The sequence below is a fragment of the Carettochelys insculpta genome, chromosome 5 (assembly GCF_033958435.1).
Source record: "Carettochelys insculpta isolate YL-2023 chromosome 5, ASM3395843v1, whole genome shotgun sequence".
NCBI classification, from domain to species: domain Eukaryota; kingdom Metazoa; phylum Chordata; order Testudines; family Carettochelyidae; genus Carettochelys; species Carettochelys insculpta.
Window position 1 is genome coordinate 102,412,491 of NC_134141.1, and position 18,181 is coordinate 102,430,671.

An 18,181-nucleotide genomic window follows, 5' to 3' on the forward strand; every position below is an offset into this window, starting at 1 on the left:
TCTCCTAAAACTACCCAGTATGGACAAAGAACACCTCATGCTGTGTGCCCAAAAGCCTGGAAAATTTGCTAAAATGCTGTGTGGCACTATGGCACGTGATCGCTATCTGGTTGCCTGGTATGTCAAGGTTTGCTACTGTGGAAGCCGCAACAAGTCAGGCCTGCCAGGAACCTCATGACAAAAATACAAGAGTGCCTGGATAAGGCCTTCGAGGAGATCTGCGAAAAGGAGAAGTGCTCCATCCCAAGAAACATTAACACGCTGTTCTGAGAGGCACAGATCTATAGCTAGCAAACCTGTACCCATACACAACCCCAACCCACTTCTAGCATGCAGAATAAATACTCACCCAAACCGCTTGGTCCAGGGGGCTCAGGGCCCAGCATGGAGGGGAATGCCATGGAGGGGACCAGTTCTATGTCTATGGTGAAGAGCTCTGGACTGTCCAGCAGAACTTCCTTGGGCCCCTGCTTATTGCCCCCTTTTCCTCTCCATTGCCCTATATCTCCAGGCCACCTAGGTCTGTCGGGCTCACCCTGAACTCCATGCCAGGGCCTCCAGAAGTGTTGTAATTCAGACTGCGGTCTGTGGTGGGGTTGCCCCCCATAAGCATGTGCAGCTGTTCATAATAGTGGCATGTACGTGGAGCTGCCCGTGACCGCTGATTGGCTTCCTAGACTTTTTGATAGGCTTGCTGGAGTTTTCACCTTCACCCAGCATTGCACTGAGTCCTGGGTGTAACCTCAGGCAGTTGTTTCATGCAACATCTGATCATAGATTGCCATGTTTCTTTTGGCCATCCGAAGTCTCTTGGCCACCAATTGGTCTCCTCAAATCGCAAAAAGATCCAGAATCTCCTGGTGGGTCCATGCTGGGGTGTTCTTGCGACCCTGAAAAGTACTAGGCAGATCACTACCATGAGTGCTCATGACTGCAGTAAGTGGCTAACAATGCAATTACTGCAGATGTGGTGCAATGGCTACCAATGCAGTACAATGTGATGGGCAAAGGATTTTTTTCATAATGGGCGCCCTTTATATTGGCAGGGCTGGGTGCGGCTGAATTCCAATTCAATTCAGGTTTAGTCCAAACTTCACAGGCTTACTGTGACCTTCTTCCTGCACACGTGGATAGAGAGCGGTGTGCAATGAAGCATCCATACCCGGAGGGTCACTGTGTAGCTTTGTGGGATACATATGGGACACTTCTGGAGGTTAATAAATTCAAATTCAGGACATGGTGCTTCCACACTAGGCTTGATTCGAGATTTTAAATTTGAGTTTGATGCTATACCCTTTCCAGAATATCGATATTTTTAATCACTATTATGTCTCAGTAAATCAAGATAATAGTACTAACTGTAAAGACTGTAATGTTTTAATATCGAGCTAACTCCTTGAAATTCGATTTTACCTTGTATGTAGACGCAGCTATAGTGTGCTGTGTTTTACCAGTTTAGGCCTTGCTTGTTGGATATCTCCATGTTGTAGAAAAAGCGTGGACTTTCCTACATGTCATTGGTGGATGGTTATTGTGGGAGCTGAGTCATCGGAGGATAGCATGGTGGGAAGGCAAGTCTGCCTCTGATTTTTAGTATGCTGGGTAGTTGAGCAGCCTCATGTCTATTTTGTTTCTATGTATGAATAATATATTGTATATTATTCTAAAATGTGATCATTACATTAAAAAGTTGTATTGAAAAATTTTGCCCAACACTTAATGCCAAAGCAAGAGTTTTCGGTCACAAAATGGAAAATGTGAACTGAAAGGAAAGTATCCGTGAAACCTGTTTATGCCTCAACAGCAGGAAATTGCTGCCTAAATGGAGGCAATAGAAACAAAATTGGTATTTTCTACTTTTCAGGGTTTCCAAAAACTTACCCTTTAAAGTATTACGTCTTTGTTTAGTAGAAAAACTATAAAAAATGGGTACAATTTTAGCAAGATCAAGCAATAAAAAGCTGTAAGGAAATAGCTTTTTGTCTACATATTTTTAATTAAAATATACTGTATACCAAATGGCTTAACATAGGCATGGCTCACAGAGTTCAGAATTAGAAAGACAAATTACATCTATCCCTTGATTTACAAACATAATTTGTTCCATGAAAAATGTTTGTAAGGTGAAAATTCATGAATGGAAAATGAAATTCCCATTAATTTCAATGTAGAAACTTCTGACTGGTTCCCGACTCCCAAAAATATCACCCAGTATTTTTTCCATATGTTACAATGCTATACAATCATAAAAATAAAAACAATGCTACTTTATTGATTTTTTATGACATATGTTACCACTAGTCAATCAGACAGCGGTGAAGAAGGTGGTGGTGACACACGTTCTATGGGATCATCTGTGTCATCATCAGAAACAGCCCTGTAGTGACTTCAACCTCCTTAACTGGGAGTTTATCTTCAGCTTTTGAGGTTAAGGGTTTAGGATCAGCTGACAGTGGTGAGGGTTCAAGAGGAGGTGGTGACATTGAGAGCTGACAAAATGATAGAATGGAAGTTTGTACTGCAGCCCTCTTTTTCCTGTTGTACAACTCCTGATAGCATCAAACAGGTATATGAATTTGTCCTTTGCATGCTGAACTCCTTTCTAAGTTTGAGTCTTTGTCATCAGGAAATTGTGTAGTTGCCTCCAATGCACTGAAGAATTTTGAGACTCTTTTAGTGTCCAGTGTTTTTTGTGGTTCATCCAATTCTTTCTCCTCCTTTTCTGATAACCTTTCTGAATCCAGCTGAATTACTTCTTGATTAGTCAATTCTTCACTGTGTGACAATAACAGGTTTTGAACATCATCTGCGTCTACCTCATTGAATCCTGCTTGAGTTCCCAGTTGCATGATGGAATTTGAATGTCTTTCACTTCACCCTCAAAACCATGGAAATCATGAACATATTTCAGCTATAGCTTTTTCCAAACACCATTCAGGATACTTTGAGTAATTTTATTTCATGCAGTTATGATATTTTCTATAGCCCTTTTGACATTGTAGTTCTTCTACAGCTGCTTAATTGTTGTTCTGTCTTGTCCATCTGATGCAGATACGAGATACCTCATCACCAGTTGCAGGTAGTAAGTTTTAAATGTAGCAATGATGCCTTGATCCATTGGCTTGAAAGATGGAAGTGGTATTTGGGGACAAAAAACCCACTTGAATGTTATCACCATAATCTTAGACATTGATAGGGTGACTTGGGAGCATTACCGAGGCTCAGCAGACATTTGATGCAACTTTTAGCTCCACCAACACGTTTCTGCCATTTCTCTTTTCTTTCTGCACAAAGAGCATATTGATACTGCCAAGTTCATTTCCAAAAATATGTCTTTCAATTGGTGGACCTCTTCAATTCTTTTAACAGCTTCAAGTTTGGTAACCATGGATATTGCTTTCCTTGGTTTCTTGGCCTTAGTGACAGTTGCTGAAGAAACATTTTCATGTCTAGGATTCATAATGATCACAAATAACAAAGATATTTGAAGATTAATATCACAGTCAAGATGACACGAATACAACGAAGCAAACTGGGAAGAGCTGGGCAGCTGAGGGAAGTGAGTCAGCCTCGCACTGTTTTCCGCTGTATTCCTCTGCGTCCGTTATTCACGAAGCGAATGCTCAGCCAAAGATTGGTGGTTCTTTGTAGCAGAAGTGTGTTCGTAAATTGAAAAATAGGTATAAATTTGCATTGTGTGTTGTGGCAAAAATTCATAAATTGAAAGTTTATAAATTGAGGGATAGGTGTAAGAGGTAGGCAAGGATTGCAGCATTTAGACAACCATGATCAATAATTTACCCTCCCCCCACCCCCCGGGAAAAAACCCAGATTACAGCTGATCAGCAGAAAAGAGATTTTCCAATTACATTTGAAAAGAGGTGAAGCGTGGATGAACTATTCAGATAACATATGCAGCAGAGATGGCTGTCAAACAACCAGTGATAACATCAGCATGAGACCAGTTACCCCTAGAAAAGTAGGGAGGGGAATACAGGAGATTTCGTCATCAGCTAGCAGTTGTGTCTGACATGATGGACAGAGTTTGGGGCCTAGACAGAGAGCTAGCTAGCTGAGGTGCAGTTCAGACTCAGGTTATATTGGTAGGCGCAGGCAGGCATGCATGAGGTTATACAATCCGTGTCTGATCCTAGATGCCCAGATGGCTGCAGTGGCTATGAGCATCCCCCCACTCCCTTTTGCTTCCTAGCAAGAAGTGTAACCATTTCTTTTAGATCAGCGGTTCCCAACCTTTTTGAGACGGCAACCCATTTTGACACTTCAGTAAGACTTTGTGACCCAAGGCAATTCAAAACTAGGGGTGGGGATGGAGGGAGGTTCTCTCCTGGGGAAAAAAAATGTATAACTCTTGATTCCCCAACCCCCAGGCTTAAACCTGTCAGAGCCCCAACCCGCCCCCTGCATCTTACACGAGTGCCGCAGCTGACCCCCAGCTGCTCCTTTGCCGTGCTGCCACTGCCTCCTCCATGCAGCTCCTCCCAACCCTCCTGCTCCCTTCCCCCACCTGCAGCGCAGGTTCCCTGCCCTGCCACGCTGTCATTAAACCAATTAAATTGAGACCCATTTCAGTGTGGCAGGGTACGGACTGGGAGCTGCAAATAGCTCCTTAAAGAGCCACACGTGGTTTGGTGCTCCCAGCTGGCAACCCTGAGGAAATCTAATGGCAACCCATGTTTTGGATCCCGACCCATAGGTTGCAAATCCCTGGTTTAGATGCAGATTTCACTATAACCTTGTCACTGCAGGAATGAGTTTACTGTACACTTCCAGGCCATAAAACTCCCCCAAAATAATTCCTAGAATGTACGTTTTAGAAAAACATGAAAGCCTGATTTTAAAAAATACCAGAGAAACAGAAGTTGCCACAGCCTTTGGTAAATTGTTCCAATGGCTAATTACTCTCCCCATTAAAAATTTATACCTGATTTCCGGTCTGAATTTGTCTACCTTCAACTTGGTTAAATGGAAGGGCCCATTATTAAATATTTGTTCCACTTGCAGATACTTATAGACTGTAATACATACCACTTGTGATGCAAGTATTTGTGTGTGCAGGTTTACCTTTCATTTTCTACATTTATTTGTGTATGTAATACTCCATTAATTGCTCCAAAGTTAAAGGTGAGAGCACAACCAAATGTAGCAATTTTGAGCGATGACTGAAGTGTGCTTTTGAATAATTCATCTCTGTATAATCTAGTGCATCCAGCACCACAGAAATTCTGCAGGATGACTTCTCCATGTTGATGTGATAGTTATGTAGCTAACTCCCTTTGCAGTGCTTTGGAAATGGAAGGAATGGAGTACATTTGAACTGCTGTTAAACAGTGTTTTGAAAGTTCTGTTTTATTAAGATGAGGGCTGATGGGCTGGCACTGAGTGAATTATACATACAATTAAACACTTATATAAATGTCTCAACTCAAGCAGAATGTATCCATTTAATAGCGATCTCCAAAATGATTTTGGTCAGTACAGCTGTTTCTTAAACATACCACCAATATCAGGCTCAGGATTTTAATTACAATAAAGCAATTCACATGAAAACACTTTAAGCAACATAACATGCTTAATATTTCTTTGACAATTTTTTTTCAAAGATCTGTACAGAATTCATGTTTGATACAACAACACTGCTGGAACAAAAGCTATCTTTTAAAACAAACACACAAAACTCCTTTTCATGACTGGTTAACAGGTATTTTTGGTGATGAGTTTATGACTACATCTAGTGGTAAATTTCTCATTCGGGCCGAGTACAGGGTATGGCTCCATCTACCTGTACTTTGTAATTAAGTTCCTGCTTTGCTTGTTACATATTATTTGATGGAATAACAGACTACACAATCATAAGATTCTCTTTTCTAAATTAAAATGATAAATGTTATGAAAAATAGCTTTAGTACGTTGGTGATTCTTAAACTAGAGCGAATATTAAAAATGTTAACCAGGGGTTGAAATTATAGGCCCCAATTCCAAAAGCCATTTATGCAAATACTTAATTTTATTCCTGTGAGGAGTCCAGCTGAGTTCAGTTGGACTACTCCACATAAGTGACATCAAGCATGTGTATAAGTGCACAAGGGTAGGGGCCATAGTATTTAGAAAGGAGAACCAGTGTGCTGCAGATAAACGTTCACAGCATGTAAATCTGGCTGTTTAGCATGTACACACTGGAAAGAATATTTTAAATATACACAGTGTGTTTTCTTTTTTCATTAAGTAGCACAAAACGTTCCCATTTAATTCAAAACATTTCATTTGTTCCCTTCTAGAGAATTAGTTCTCCATCTACCTTTAAATTTGTATGGAAAACAAACCCCACTCAAGAAATCAGCCAGCGATACTGGGAGAAAAAGATGGCTGGCAATCGTTTCTATATACTTTGTATTAATAATAAACCTTCTCATGGAGAAGAAAAAATCTTAAATATTTCAATCATGATATTTACAACAATAAAAATTCACATTTTCACCCTTTTATTGAGACCTGTTAAAATTGTACATCAGGCAGTTGTCACAGCATCTCTACCCAGTTCCCACTAACCGCATTGCCTTCAGCGCCTTAGTGCCCAGACACTTGAAACCTTGATATTCTGGGGAAGAAGGACTGAAAATAAGCCTCTATCAGATTTGGACACAAAAGTGACAGATCTTTCCAGCCATCAAGTCTTAGAGGCAATCATTGGTCACAAAGCAAGACAAAGCAGTAATAGAGCCTGTTTCCAAACCCATTAGACCTGTCTTGTATGTTTTGTGATGGCAGGATCTGATTGTAGCAACTGCTCCATGGTATGATCCTCAGTAGTCTTAAAGAACTGTACCCCTCACAAGAGAAAATAGCCCTTCAGAGTGTATCTGAACCCTTGTCACTTACAGTAGGCAGAGTGCGTACCTATTGCACTGGTTTTTCCAAAGCACTGGGTAGAAATCACACAGGTGATCCTTTTCATTGCTATATACACTTTTCCGATAAGTTCGTTGTTTCATTGGGAAAGGTGACCTGAAGGGAGCTGGCTTTGGGCACAGAGGTGGCTTCTCCACCAGACCTGATTTCATTCACTAGACAGACGCTCTCAGAGTCCTGTCCCTGCAAAGAGTCTGAGGTCTCTGAGCTGCGTAGTGTCCTCACTGAAGTAGTGTCACTCTGAGACAGACCACCATTGGTGCCTGGCAGCAGCATGCGACCCCCAGTACTGCATTCGCTTAGCTCTAGAGGGTAGAGCAGTGTCTGTGAGGTGCTACTGATCTCCCTCAGCTCCCGAGAGATGAAGGAGGGTGAGTGGCTAGACATGGCAGAGGAGGTTCGGCAGCCTTCCGCACAGTTGAAATTGCTCCCAGAGTGTTGCCTTCGAGCCCCTCCAATGCGGCAAAAGAGGCACTTGATTTTCTCTATGGCCTTGCTGAGTACTGTCTTGCGGAGGAGGATGTATACCCATGGGTCCAGGATGGGGTTCACAGAAGCAATGCGGATGGCCTGCAGGTCAGGATTCTGACTGATCTCCATCACTATCCCTGGCCGGTACAGTTGATTCACAAAGACACGTACCTGTTAAGGGATAAAAAAGAGACTCAGCTTTAGAAGTCAATCTGGGAAACGAGAAATGACATTTCAAAACAGAGCTCAGGCACAGCAATTCCATGTTACAAGAGGAGAGGTTGGCAAAGCCAAGCTCCTCATAAGGTCAGCAGCAGGTTTTATTTTTGGAAAGGGCAAAGATCAAGAAATGAACTCTGCTGTAAATTGACCTTTTTTCCATACTCTGAGAAGGGAAATTAATGGCTTTTTTTCCCTCTCCTCCTTACTGCCAGCACCCCGACATGTCCTTGTGTCAAAACTAATTTTCAAATCCCAGATTTTGTCCCCCCCAACTTCTCTTTAGTTTATAGGACCCAAAATTCAAGATTAGACCTAAATCCTTGTATAACCAAATCTCTTTTACCAGCCATGGGTGCAGGAGGAGGGCCTAGGTCAACTGAGGAGACCTATCTAATCCGTTCATATTTCCTACAGAGAGGCTCTTGTAATTGTATGTTTAAATCTGAATGAAACCCACACTACCAGCTAACAGGCAAACTGGCCTCCAGAAACAAGCCCAGAGCTGCCTATTCCCTAGTTTAGAAATATCTGTGCTGACAGCTTCCATTATTAGAGCTTCAAGGCAATGTTTTAATACTCTCAAATTCTGCTTGTTGACGCTTGTTTTAAGACATGCAAACATCTGCCTCTAGCTGCCAGACTTTTCATTGATTAGGATGATTCCAGTACTGAGCAGACCTCTTTAGCTTTTCCCACAGGGGTTTGGCTTGAAAGGTGCAAAAGGAGTAATCCTGAAATGTTCAAGATGTTCATTGAAATTGCTGGGATACAGAAGTTTGTTTAAATCGTGTTTCTAGGTAGCCACTTAGAAATTTGGTAATGAATTAACACTTGATTGGGATCTTGTTTATCAATGGTAGCATTTGATCATGCAGGCTCTTTGCTTTAATGAGAGAGGGAAAAACAGCAGCACAGTTCTAGCACATTCATTAAGGACCTATTATTGCAATCATTGCTGTGCATAAGGGCCAGTCAAAAGCCCACTGATGTCTCTGAGGTTGTCTTTACAGTGACCTTAGTAAGTACTGGCTTGCTCATTATGTTTGCTTATTATGTTGAACAGTCCCAAGCTGAACAGTTTCAAACAATAACTTTTAACTACCAAGACTTCAAATGTGTCCCACCTTTCCTGTGGAAGAACCTGCCTGCCTTGCAAGCAGTATCAGGAAAGTATACGTATATCCAAATCAACTTTCCTTATTTAATATCATAAATATCCAATACCAATATTAGATTTTAGGTGTCTCCTCTTTGTCTCGACTTCCGAAGTGAATGGTTTTGGCCCAGTAGGATACTGTTTCAGACAAGAGGGCAGACAAGGGTTCACGTGAAGTGAAGAAAAACATAAGCAAACCTCCAAAGTCACATTTACCCACAGAGCTGTGTGTGAAATAATACAAGTCTGACAAAAAATATCACAATTGCTTTTTGAAAAATTTTTCTGCAGTACAGTAATGTGAGGTTTGGATTGAGTCTTCCTGCACACGAATGCAAGACTAGAATTCATGCCAAGCCACCTCAAATACATCAACTTAAAAAAAATTAAAAATATGGGTCCTCCTCTTGAGTGAAAAGCTGAATCTAATGTTCATCATTGAAAGAAAGAAAGTATGTGAAGGTTCCAAGATTAGCTAATATGTTGAGATGCAAGTATCAGTCATGCCTGATATAAAAGAACTATAAACAGTATCGCTATCAAGAAAACTGTCAATTAGTCCCTTTTGAGGGCATTTTTTTAAAAGTAACTACATTAGGGAGCAAAATTTCCACGTCTTCTGCCACAAGTCATCCCCTTGTATCAGTGCTCAAAGAACAATTATAGTAAGACACTTATTTAAAATGTATTTCCTTTATACATTAGAATACATAAAATGTTTCCAGTAGTAGAAGCTGTCCAGATTATATAGAACTGTATAGAATAAAATCCTTCACCATTTGGTCTGAAGGCTTGTGCAATAAAAGTACTGTATATAATGCTATTACTTGATCATAAAGGTTGGTGGAGATTTTTACCAGTAGGTGGCACAGTTGTTACACTTTTAAAAGTTCCTCTTGTCTCGTTTGAGGAAACATGAAGATTGGTTACTAACAATGGACTTCCCAGGAGAAGTACCATTAAATATGTGCCACAGCCAGTTAAAAGATCTTTGAACACAAAACAAATGTCAGCCTCAGACCAGGCAGCGCTAAAGCATTTGGCTGCTTAACTACCGCACCTCTGAGATGAACTTCAGCACTGACACGCTATCATCTCTCTTACACAATGTGAAGTGGCTGTCACAATTCTACAAAGCAGCAGTTTTAGCTTTGTTTGATGTCTGCCCCTGGATTTTAAAAGCTATTTGTGGAAGACTGACTTTACATTTCTGAGATTTATTTTTACACAATATCAGCATTATTTTACTTCTCCAGACACAAAAAAAGTAAGTTTAAACAGCTAGAAAAGATAGAAGCATAGTCTTTATTTTCCTACAGACCATTTCTTTAGACAGGAACATCATGAAAGACTTTGCCAATACCACTCATATATTCTTTTTACAACTTCAAGTGCTGATCTTTTTGATTGTGTATTTTACACAGTTTTAATTCTGGATCATGAATTTAATGTAAAAGATTAAAAGGTAAATCAGCTATCAGTGGCTGAACAGGAAATTCATGTACTTGATGTGTCCCTTTATGTTTACCTGGCAAAGCTTACTGCAATATAAGACTCTATCATATTGCTGATTAAATGGTTGGTAATGATTTCCCATCACTGACAATGTCCACTTACATTGAAGCAAGTCACTTTACGATATCTATATTCTGTATATCTTGCTGTTAGGTGTACACTAGGTATGTATAAAAAACCACTTAATTTAGGCCTATTCTATGAAAACTTTAGAACATATGCAGCTGTTACTACATTCCCAACAAGCCTACACATCTTTTATCACAAAACCCAGGGGCATATCAAACAAGTTTTACTAATGCATGTCAGTGCCAACTACATGTATCGTTATTAACCATGTCTGACAAAAAAGAAACTGAGGAGCTCTGCCAGTTCAGTCATTTCTTATGCAACAGAATAATATTCATTTATAGCTTTGTCCACAGAGCAATGCTGAAGTGCACATAGCATTTTGTCAAAATTACTTTTTTACAAGATTATTTGATGAAGCAAAGTCTCTCCATTACCTTAAAGCAATCAACAACTGTATATCAGAGTTAGTTTGATACCTGAAGTTGTCCAGTTTGAAGCCCTAGCACCAGAATAGGTTTGTGCTGTTAGATTTCTGACTACAGGAAGCTGAGTGTTTTTAAAGTGTATTAACAAATTGCTTCTCTTGGTTGTACTGAAATTGTTCTGAAGTTTATACCCAAGTGATTAGATTCTAAAGGCACTTGGGCTGTTACTGCTTCTGCTCACACAATGCAGGAATCTGTTTTTAACTTTTCCTTCTGACTTAATATAAATATGAGAGGCAATTTCTACCCATCTGAAGTACCATCAAGTGCCTTTTATGACAGTTATTCTGAAGAATAAACAAAGGAGTTGCCCTCTACTCCGGTTTTGCCTATCCTTATAAACACTTATATATTGACATACTTTATATAGACACCTGGTTAATAGCAAGCAGGGAAAAAATCTGCAGACTTGTAAAGCCAAATAAGCTTTGTCCCACAGGGACTTGGTATTTGACATAACTGATCATGCCATCACTCCAAAATTTAGTTTGCCATCTCATCTCTGACAGTGGAAAGCCCTGAAATTTCAGAGAGAAAACAAACAAACAAACATTACCCAATGGACTAATTATAAATTAAGTTGAAAAAACATTTCCGTCCTTGTCAGGGATCCAATGTATGCAGTGGACTAGGAGATTTTATTACCCATACTACATTAGCTTGTCAAGCTAAATTTCTCATTGGATATCATTAAATGGTCACCTGCAGCATCATTCAAATGACTAACTGCAGCAGTAAATTCCAAAATTTGACTATCAGGTATCATTTATTCTTGACTGAATGTAAGAGCAAAATCAGAAATACTACTTCCCAGTTTTCAGCTAAATCCCCTCTAATATCATCTTTTCCATACCTTGAACTATCTTTACTGCCATTTCCTTGCACAAATACTTATTTTAAGATGAAGTGACCAGTGATGAATTCAGATAAAAGTTTGGACATAGTATTCCTATTTCTTAACTTCCTTGATCAGACTCTTCACTGTGCTATCTACAATAACTTCCAGCAAGTTTAGAATATATGGGTGTATGTGAAAGTTTTTGATTATTTGTGCTAGCATGCTTTCCTGTCAGTGTTGTTGGTTCATTTTATCCTGCCTTCATGCTCTTTCATCCTTTCAAGTCCATCTAAAGTTTATCATAGTACTCCATAGATTTCACCAACCAAATTCACTTGCTGTCGTCATAAAACTTCACTGTCCAAATCATTAAAATATTAGAAACACTGAGATCTGAGTGCATGCTATTACTACTTTCTGTTCACTTTGTATGATTGTTTCCTATTTTAACCATGCCTTCAGTAAAAACAAGACTTTGTTTATTAAACATGGTTATTTCTTACATACTCTAAAGACTTTTTGTAAACCAAAGTAAATAAAGTGTACTAGATCATCTCTTCCTATTTTATGCTCTCCTGAAAGCGCTCCCTTTGAGAAGGAAAGATAATATGATTCTCTCATAGAGAAGCTGTGTTGCTCTGACCCTATTAGGTTATGGTTTATTCAGCTTCTATCACCAGTAGGAGATCAGCTCATCAGAAAATTTCATAGCCATAAAGAAGTTTCTGTGTCTGCCTTATTTAACTGTGGAATACCACCAACCGTGTCTGCATGTTGTTCCTCTACCTTCTCTGAGCATACTATTCTGTAATAAGTAAGACTATTACTTCCTGCTGTAGTGAGGATGCTAATCAACAGGATCTGCACTGGCTCATAATATGTATAGGCAGGTTAATGATTTTTCCAGTCCTTCTGCCTAGTGACTGCTTTTAAAGGTATATTGCATATTCATACTTTCTTCCACTATTCCATACCTTATGCCCTTTGAAAACTCTAAGGACATGTCTATACACAAAGTTGTACTTCAACTATACTGGTGGCACTGAAGTGAGCCAACACCTCGTGTGGATGCAGTTATAATGGTATAACATTACCATATAGCTTAGCCTTGGTCTGTTCTTAAGTTGCTGATATAGTTACATTGATCATGAAACAGTATTTCCATCAACCTAGCTGACATAGCATGACAAGCTGGTGTTCCTACAGTATGGAAAAACCCTTTCTGATGGAGTCAGTTGCACCCCCACTACAAGGTTATGCCAGCACAGTGATATGCCTCTAGGGACACATAGTGTAGCCAGAACCTGAAATAGTTAAATCAGTACAGCATGTATGTGTAGATCAGCCCTTAGGCCTCACCTTAGACCCCCCCCTCCACTCACGCCTCACCTTTCCTGCTAAAAAAGGTGTGTTTTTACCCCAAGGTAATTAATGTGTATGAGCTACCTGAGTTAAAAACACAGTGAAGATCAGGCACTTTAATTTTACTATGAGGTAAAGTAGGCCACCCCAATACAACTAGTTGATCTACCCTTGCTTACCTTGTGGTAAAACTTGAAGTGCCTTGCCTATGCTCTGTTTTTACCTCAAGGATGCATGTTGCCCTGAGGTACAAAGTACCACACTTTTAGCAGTGAGGACAAAACCTGAGAAGATGCAACATATCCTAGCCCTCTTATCCCATGGCACCAGCTTGCTCTCACAGTTTATGCAGTCACCAGCACATTATCAGCGGGCTTCCACAAAAACCACTTATCCCTCAAGACCATTAATTTTGACTGTCAACAATCTTGTGAAGCTTCTCCTGCTCCTGTGTGCTGGTTACTCTTTCCCTAATTGACAGTCCAGCTCCTGACAAAATTGAACCACATTTCTTTGCATTAGACACCAAGACTTCCAAATCCTCCTTCCATATCTGGACCTGCATGTGAGACATATCACTTTGAAAAATCTACCAGGGACCTTGAACTGAAATCTTTTATATTTAGCTTTTAGATTCTCTCTCTTACCTTCCGATAATATGGTATTCAAATACTTTTCAGAGTTGTTGTTACAGTATGAGCTTAATCTAATTAAGTATTGTCAGTCCAATATCAAGAGGTTAATCATTAGATACCCTAAATTTTGACTGGGTAGGAAAACAGAGTAAGTGCAGTTTCTGATCCTGTACTACACATCTCTAAGCACTGCTCTAGAATTTGATGTGTGCATGCACATATGTGCACACCCGCCCCCACATACCCTGAAACAAAACCCAAACTTTAAGTAGAGCGAGCCTTCCAATTCTTAAGATGTTTTGCGATCAATAACAAATGGCAAAGTGGGCAGATGTGCCACTGTGCACTGAAAAACACAAGGCTGAAGGCCAAGTGGCTGCTAAGTGTCACCATCCAGGCACAGTTACACTTCACGGAGTTTTATATGTTAGTAATGTGGCAAAAGTTGCCTGACCCCTGCAATTAAACTATTTACCTGAATAGTTCAGAATCCCAGTTAGTCAATCATATTTCACCCTGAATATGTGGCTTGCTTTTATAAGAACACTGATTCAGCGCTAGTCCAGGATAGATGCCACCTACAGTAAACTTAATTACAATTATCTGTGTTCTAAAACCACCTCTTTTTAATACTCCCACTGCTCAGTTTACAGGATTTTGTTTTGATCGGGGGGTGGGGGGAAGTGACAGCTATACACAGCTAATATTTTTCTTTTCGTGTATCTGAGTCAAAAAGAGAAAGCAGTTTGCCAAGTTTTATTTGAGTACTAACCTGTGATCTCTAGATTACTTAGGCCAGATTTTGCCACCCTCACACTAGCTGAGAAATCAACAGGAGTCCCCACAGATTAAGGTACAACTCAAGGAGAGGAAGGTTGGTAGAATCCATACCTATGACTGTAAACTTTTCAGGAGCAGGAGTTGTATTTGTGGTTCCTGTGGGGTGTCCAGCACGCTGTTGGTGCTAAACAAATCATAATCTCACTGTCCTCTGTGTGGTAAGAATACCATAAACCTACAACAATACTGCAAATACTTAAGCATCTTCAGGTACAGACCTGTCCCAAACCAAAGCCATCTGAAGTTTGGTGAGATTTTAATGTACTTTTCAGGTATCTTGCAGTCTTGTCAGGGTTTTCCTAGGGTATTTCTATGAGATACTGGGGAGGCCACTAGTTTGTTTTGGTTTTTTTTGGGGGGGGTGTTTGTCATTGTTTTTTTAACAATACAATGTCAAGGTACCTGAAGCTGAGCACAGGCATTTGTTTTTGTTACTATTCTAAAGCAAAATAAGATCGCTATGCCTGCATGATCTCATTAGAATTGTTTTAGTGGCATATGACAGCCCTGAAAATAGAAGGCTTGTCCTACAGCCACACACTAAAATGAGCTGAGTGCATTTGCCCTGGAGGACACAGTAGTGGGAAAGATGGAAAGGGCAGTGTAGTGTTACTCACCACCAGAGGAATGGAGCAGATGACTACAACCAGGGAGGTGGCAATGAGCAAAATGACCATCTGGATCTCTGCTCCAGCCATGCGACGAAAACTCCGGCGCCGGCGAAAATCAGACAAGCGAGTGGCAGTGTTGTCTGTGCCCAGTGAGGTGCGTCTCATGAACTGGCGGTGCATGCGGATCAGGGCCACACACACTAAGACATTGCAGACTACTGTGACCATGATTAAGAAGGAGCTGAACCCCGCATACATGTAGGAGTAGGCAGCATGGGTGGCCACCTGGGTCTGCCAGTCTATGAAGCACCAAGTTCTGGGGTAGTGCAAGGTAGATTTGCCCAGTCCCATGCTGGGCATGGCGCAGAACAGCACATTGGAGACATAGATAGCAAAGAGAGTGAGCCCTGCCAGCTTCTTATCCACATAATGGTTGTAGAAATAGGCATGGTTAATGGCCAGGTACCTTTCTATAGACATGGCACAGATGATGCTGAGGCCAGACAGCCCGAAAAAAAGGAGGATGAAGGAACTGTATTCACACAGTGCCATTCCACCTGGCCAGCGGTGCTGCAGGTACGTGACAATAGTAACTGGGCTCACCAGACAGGTCCCCAACAGGTCAGTAATTGCCAGCCCACACACCAGTGTGTAGAAAGTGGTCTCCTTCTGCTCCTTCCGGGACTTGCAGAGCACCACGATAGCGATCAGATTGCCCACCACCCCAAAGATGAACATGACAGTGGGGATGGTGGGAGGGGGCCTGCTGGCCCCAGAATCATTGGTGGTACTGTTCACAGTGGTGTATATCGTGGTGGTGTTGTCAGAAGACATGATGATGAAGACGCTGTTGTTGCAGGTTGGTAGGGGTGATGCAAACAAGAGTGGCTCCACAACTGCAATTCGGAAACAAGCCCTTCCTTGCCCCCCCCCCCCCCCCACGCCCCGAAACGTCAAGGAACAAATTGCTGCTCAAGACAAAAGAGATTCAACTAAGACCAGAACCTCTGTATGTCAGGGCGCGGGGGTGGGGGTGCGCTGAGAAAACAATGAAAGTCGAGGGGGAGCCCCACGCCACGCTGGAAAGCGGAGCCACGCACGCAGAGCAACGCCAAGCCAAGCGGCGGGCGAGGGACTTCTTCCCGCCGCTGGGTCCTCCCGTCAGGGTCTGGCGCTCGTTTGGGACTCACGCCCCTCCCGGCGGCGCGCGCGGCTCCTCGCCTCGGCTTGGCCCCTGCCCGTGCCACAACCGCCACTGTCCCAACGGCCTCCCTCCGAAAGGGCTCCCGCCGTCCGGCCCGCGGCGTCGCTCTCTCGCTGCCCGCGCCCGCAGCGGCCGCCGCACGAGGACTCCCGGGTGGCAGAGGTGGGGGCTGCGCTGAGCTCCAGTCTCTTCCTGGCCAGCCGCCGGGGCTCGCCGGAGCTATAACAGCCGCGCGCGGCGGGGGGCGGGGGCAGATGGGTGGCTCTGCCGGCAGGCGCCTCCGCGGGGCGCTGGGCGGAGCGGCCTGCCGCTGGGCGCGGGGACTCCTGTGCAGCCCGGCGGGGCGAGCGGTGCCAGTGGCGGGCGCCGGGCGCGCATCCCTCGCCGGAGCATGTGCCGCCCGTGGCAGGCTCGCTTCAACTTTCTCCTCAGGGGCGGAGGCAGACGGGGCTGCTCCGCGCGCTCCGCCCAGCCCCCGCGCCCCATTGGCCCGGCCCGAGAGCGCCGCCCGCGCCTCGCCAGCCGGAACAGCGGCACCGCCAGCCGGGACGCGGGCGGGCTGGGGAGGGCTGAGCTGCGCGGCTTTGCCCTGCCCTGCCAGGAGCGCAGAGCCCGGCGCCGCGCCTCGGCTGCCGCTTTCAGGCGCACGCTGGACAGATCCCTGGGATCCTGGGTGGGGCTGGCCTGGCCGCGGGCGGACACTGGATTGGGGGCTGCGGAGAGAGATCGGTGGGGCACTGGGGTTGGTAAAGACTAGAGTGGGGTGTAGGAGACGGGGGTGAGGTGATGGGAGAGATCACAGGGAGGTGGGGGTACTGAGGTTGGGGGTGGGGAGAAACCCAAGTGGGGTGGGGGTACTGAGGTGGGGAGAGATACAGTAGGGCAGGGGTTGGGGGAGTGGGGAGAGACCCGAGTGGGTTGAGGGGGGTGCTGGCATTGGGGGAGTGTAGGGGCGAGACCGCAGGGGGTGGGGGGCTTGGAGAGAGAACCCCATGGGATGGGGGACACTGGGGGCTGAGGAGAGAGCGACCCGGGTGGCACAGTGCTGTGGGAGACCAGTAGGACAGGGAGGGCACAGTGTTGGAGGAGGGAGACCAGAGTGGGATTGCACAGTGTTAGAAAATTGGGTGTGGGAGAGAGTGACTCCTGGGTGGGACAGTGTGTGGGGGACCAGTAGGACAGGGAGGGCAGTGACAGACACTAGCCTGGCAGGTGGCCATCGCAGGCCAGGTCCTATGGTGATATCCCATGCATCCTGCTGAGCCCCAGTGCCATCCTATAGGGCCAGGCAGGCTGAGGAGAGAGTATGGGATGAGACGGAGAGTCAGAAAATCCCAAGCTATAGGAGCCACTCAGGGAGGAGGAAAGCAAGACATAGGGAAATGCAGCAAGAGAGCCAGAAGATGATGAAGATGAAGGGGAGGGGTCTGTTGATGGGACAGGGACACCTATACAAATACTGGCATGCCTCACAAAGAGGCCAGTCTGCCTTTGTGTGAAGAGTCATCATGGTGTGCCCAGATGCTGTGTTGTGAAGCACACTAATTCTCCGTTCTGAGGGAGGTAGTAGCTGGCCAGACTTCAGGGAGGGAGGGAGGCAGTAGCTAACCTTCTTTGAGAGACCAATGACGTGTTAAACCACCCCCCCAGTCTGTTCTTTGGCTCTAAATGGTAGATTCCCAGTCCATGTGAGATGTATTTTCTCCCACCTCCTTCCTTTATGGTTCTGTCATGGCTTCACAGGTTGGGGAAGTTGTTTTCCCCTTCCTCCAAGAAGCGCATAATTAAATCAAGTCTGGGATCTTATGCCAGTCAGAAGAAAGCAAAGCCTTTGAGTTTGCAT

General features: G+C 43.6%; 1 protein-coding gene across 1 annotated transcript; it reads right to left on the reverse strand.

The window, feature by feature from the left end:
- Nucleotides 1–433: 433 nt before the first annotated feature.
- On the reverse strand, nucleotides 434–16,733 carry PTGER4 (prostaglandin E receptor 4). The gene is made up of 2 exons (XM_074995624.1): nucleotides 15,141–16,733; nucleotides 434–7,569 (listed from the first exon to the last, which is right to left on the reverse strand). The coding sequence occupies exons 1-2, from the start codon at nucleotides 15,966–15,968 to the stop codon at nucleotides 6,976–6,978; spliced, it is 1,422 nt and encodes a 473-aa protein (XP_074851725.1). The 5' UTR covers nucleotides 15,969–16,733; the 3' UTR covers nucleotides 434–6,975.
- Between the last annotated feature and the right edge of the window lie 1,448 nt (nucleotides 16,734–18,181).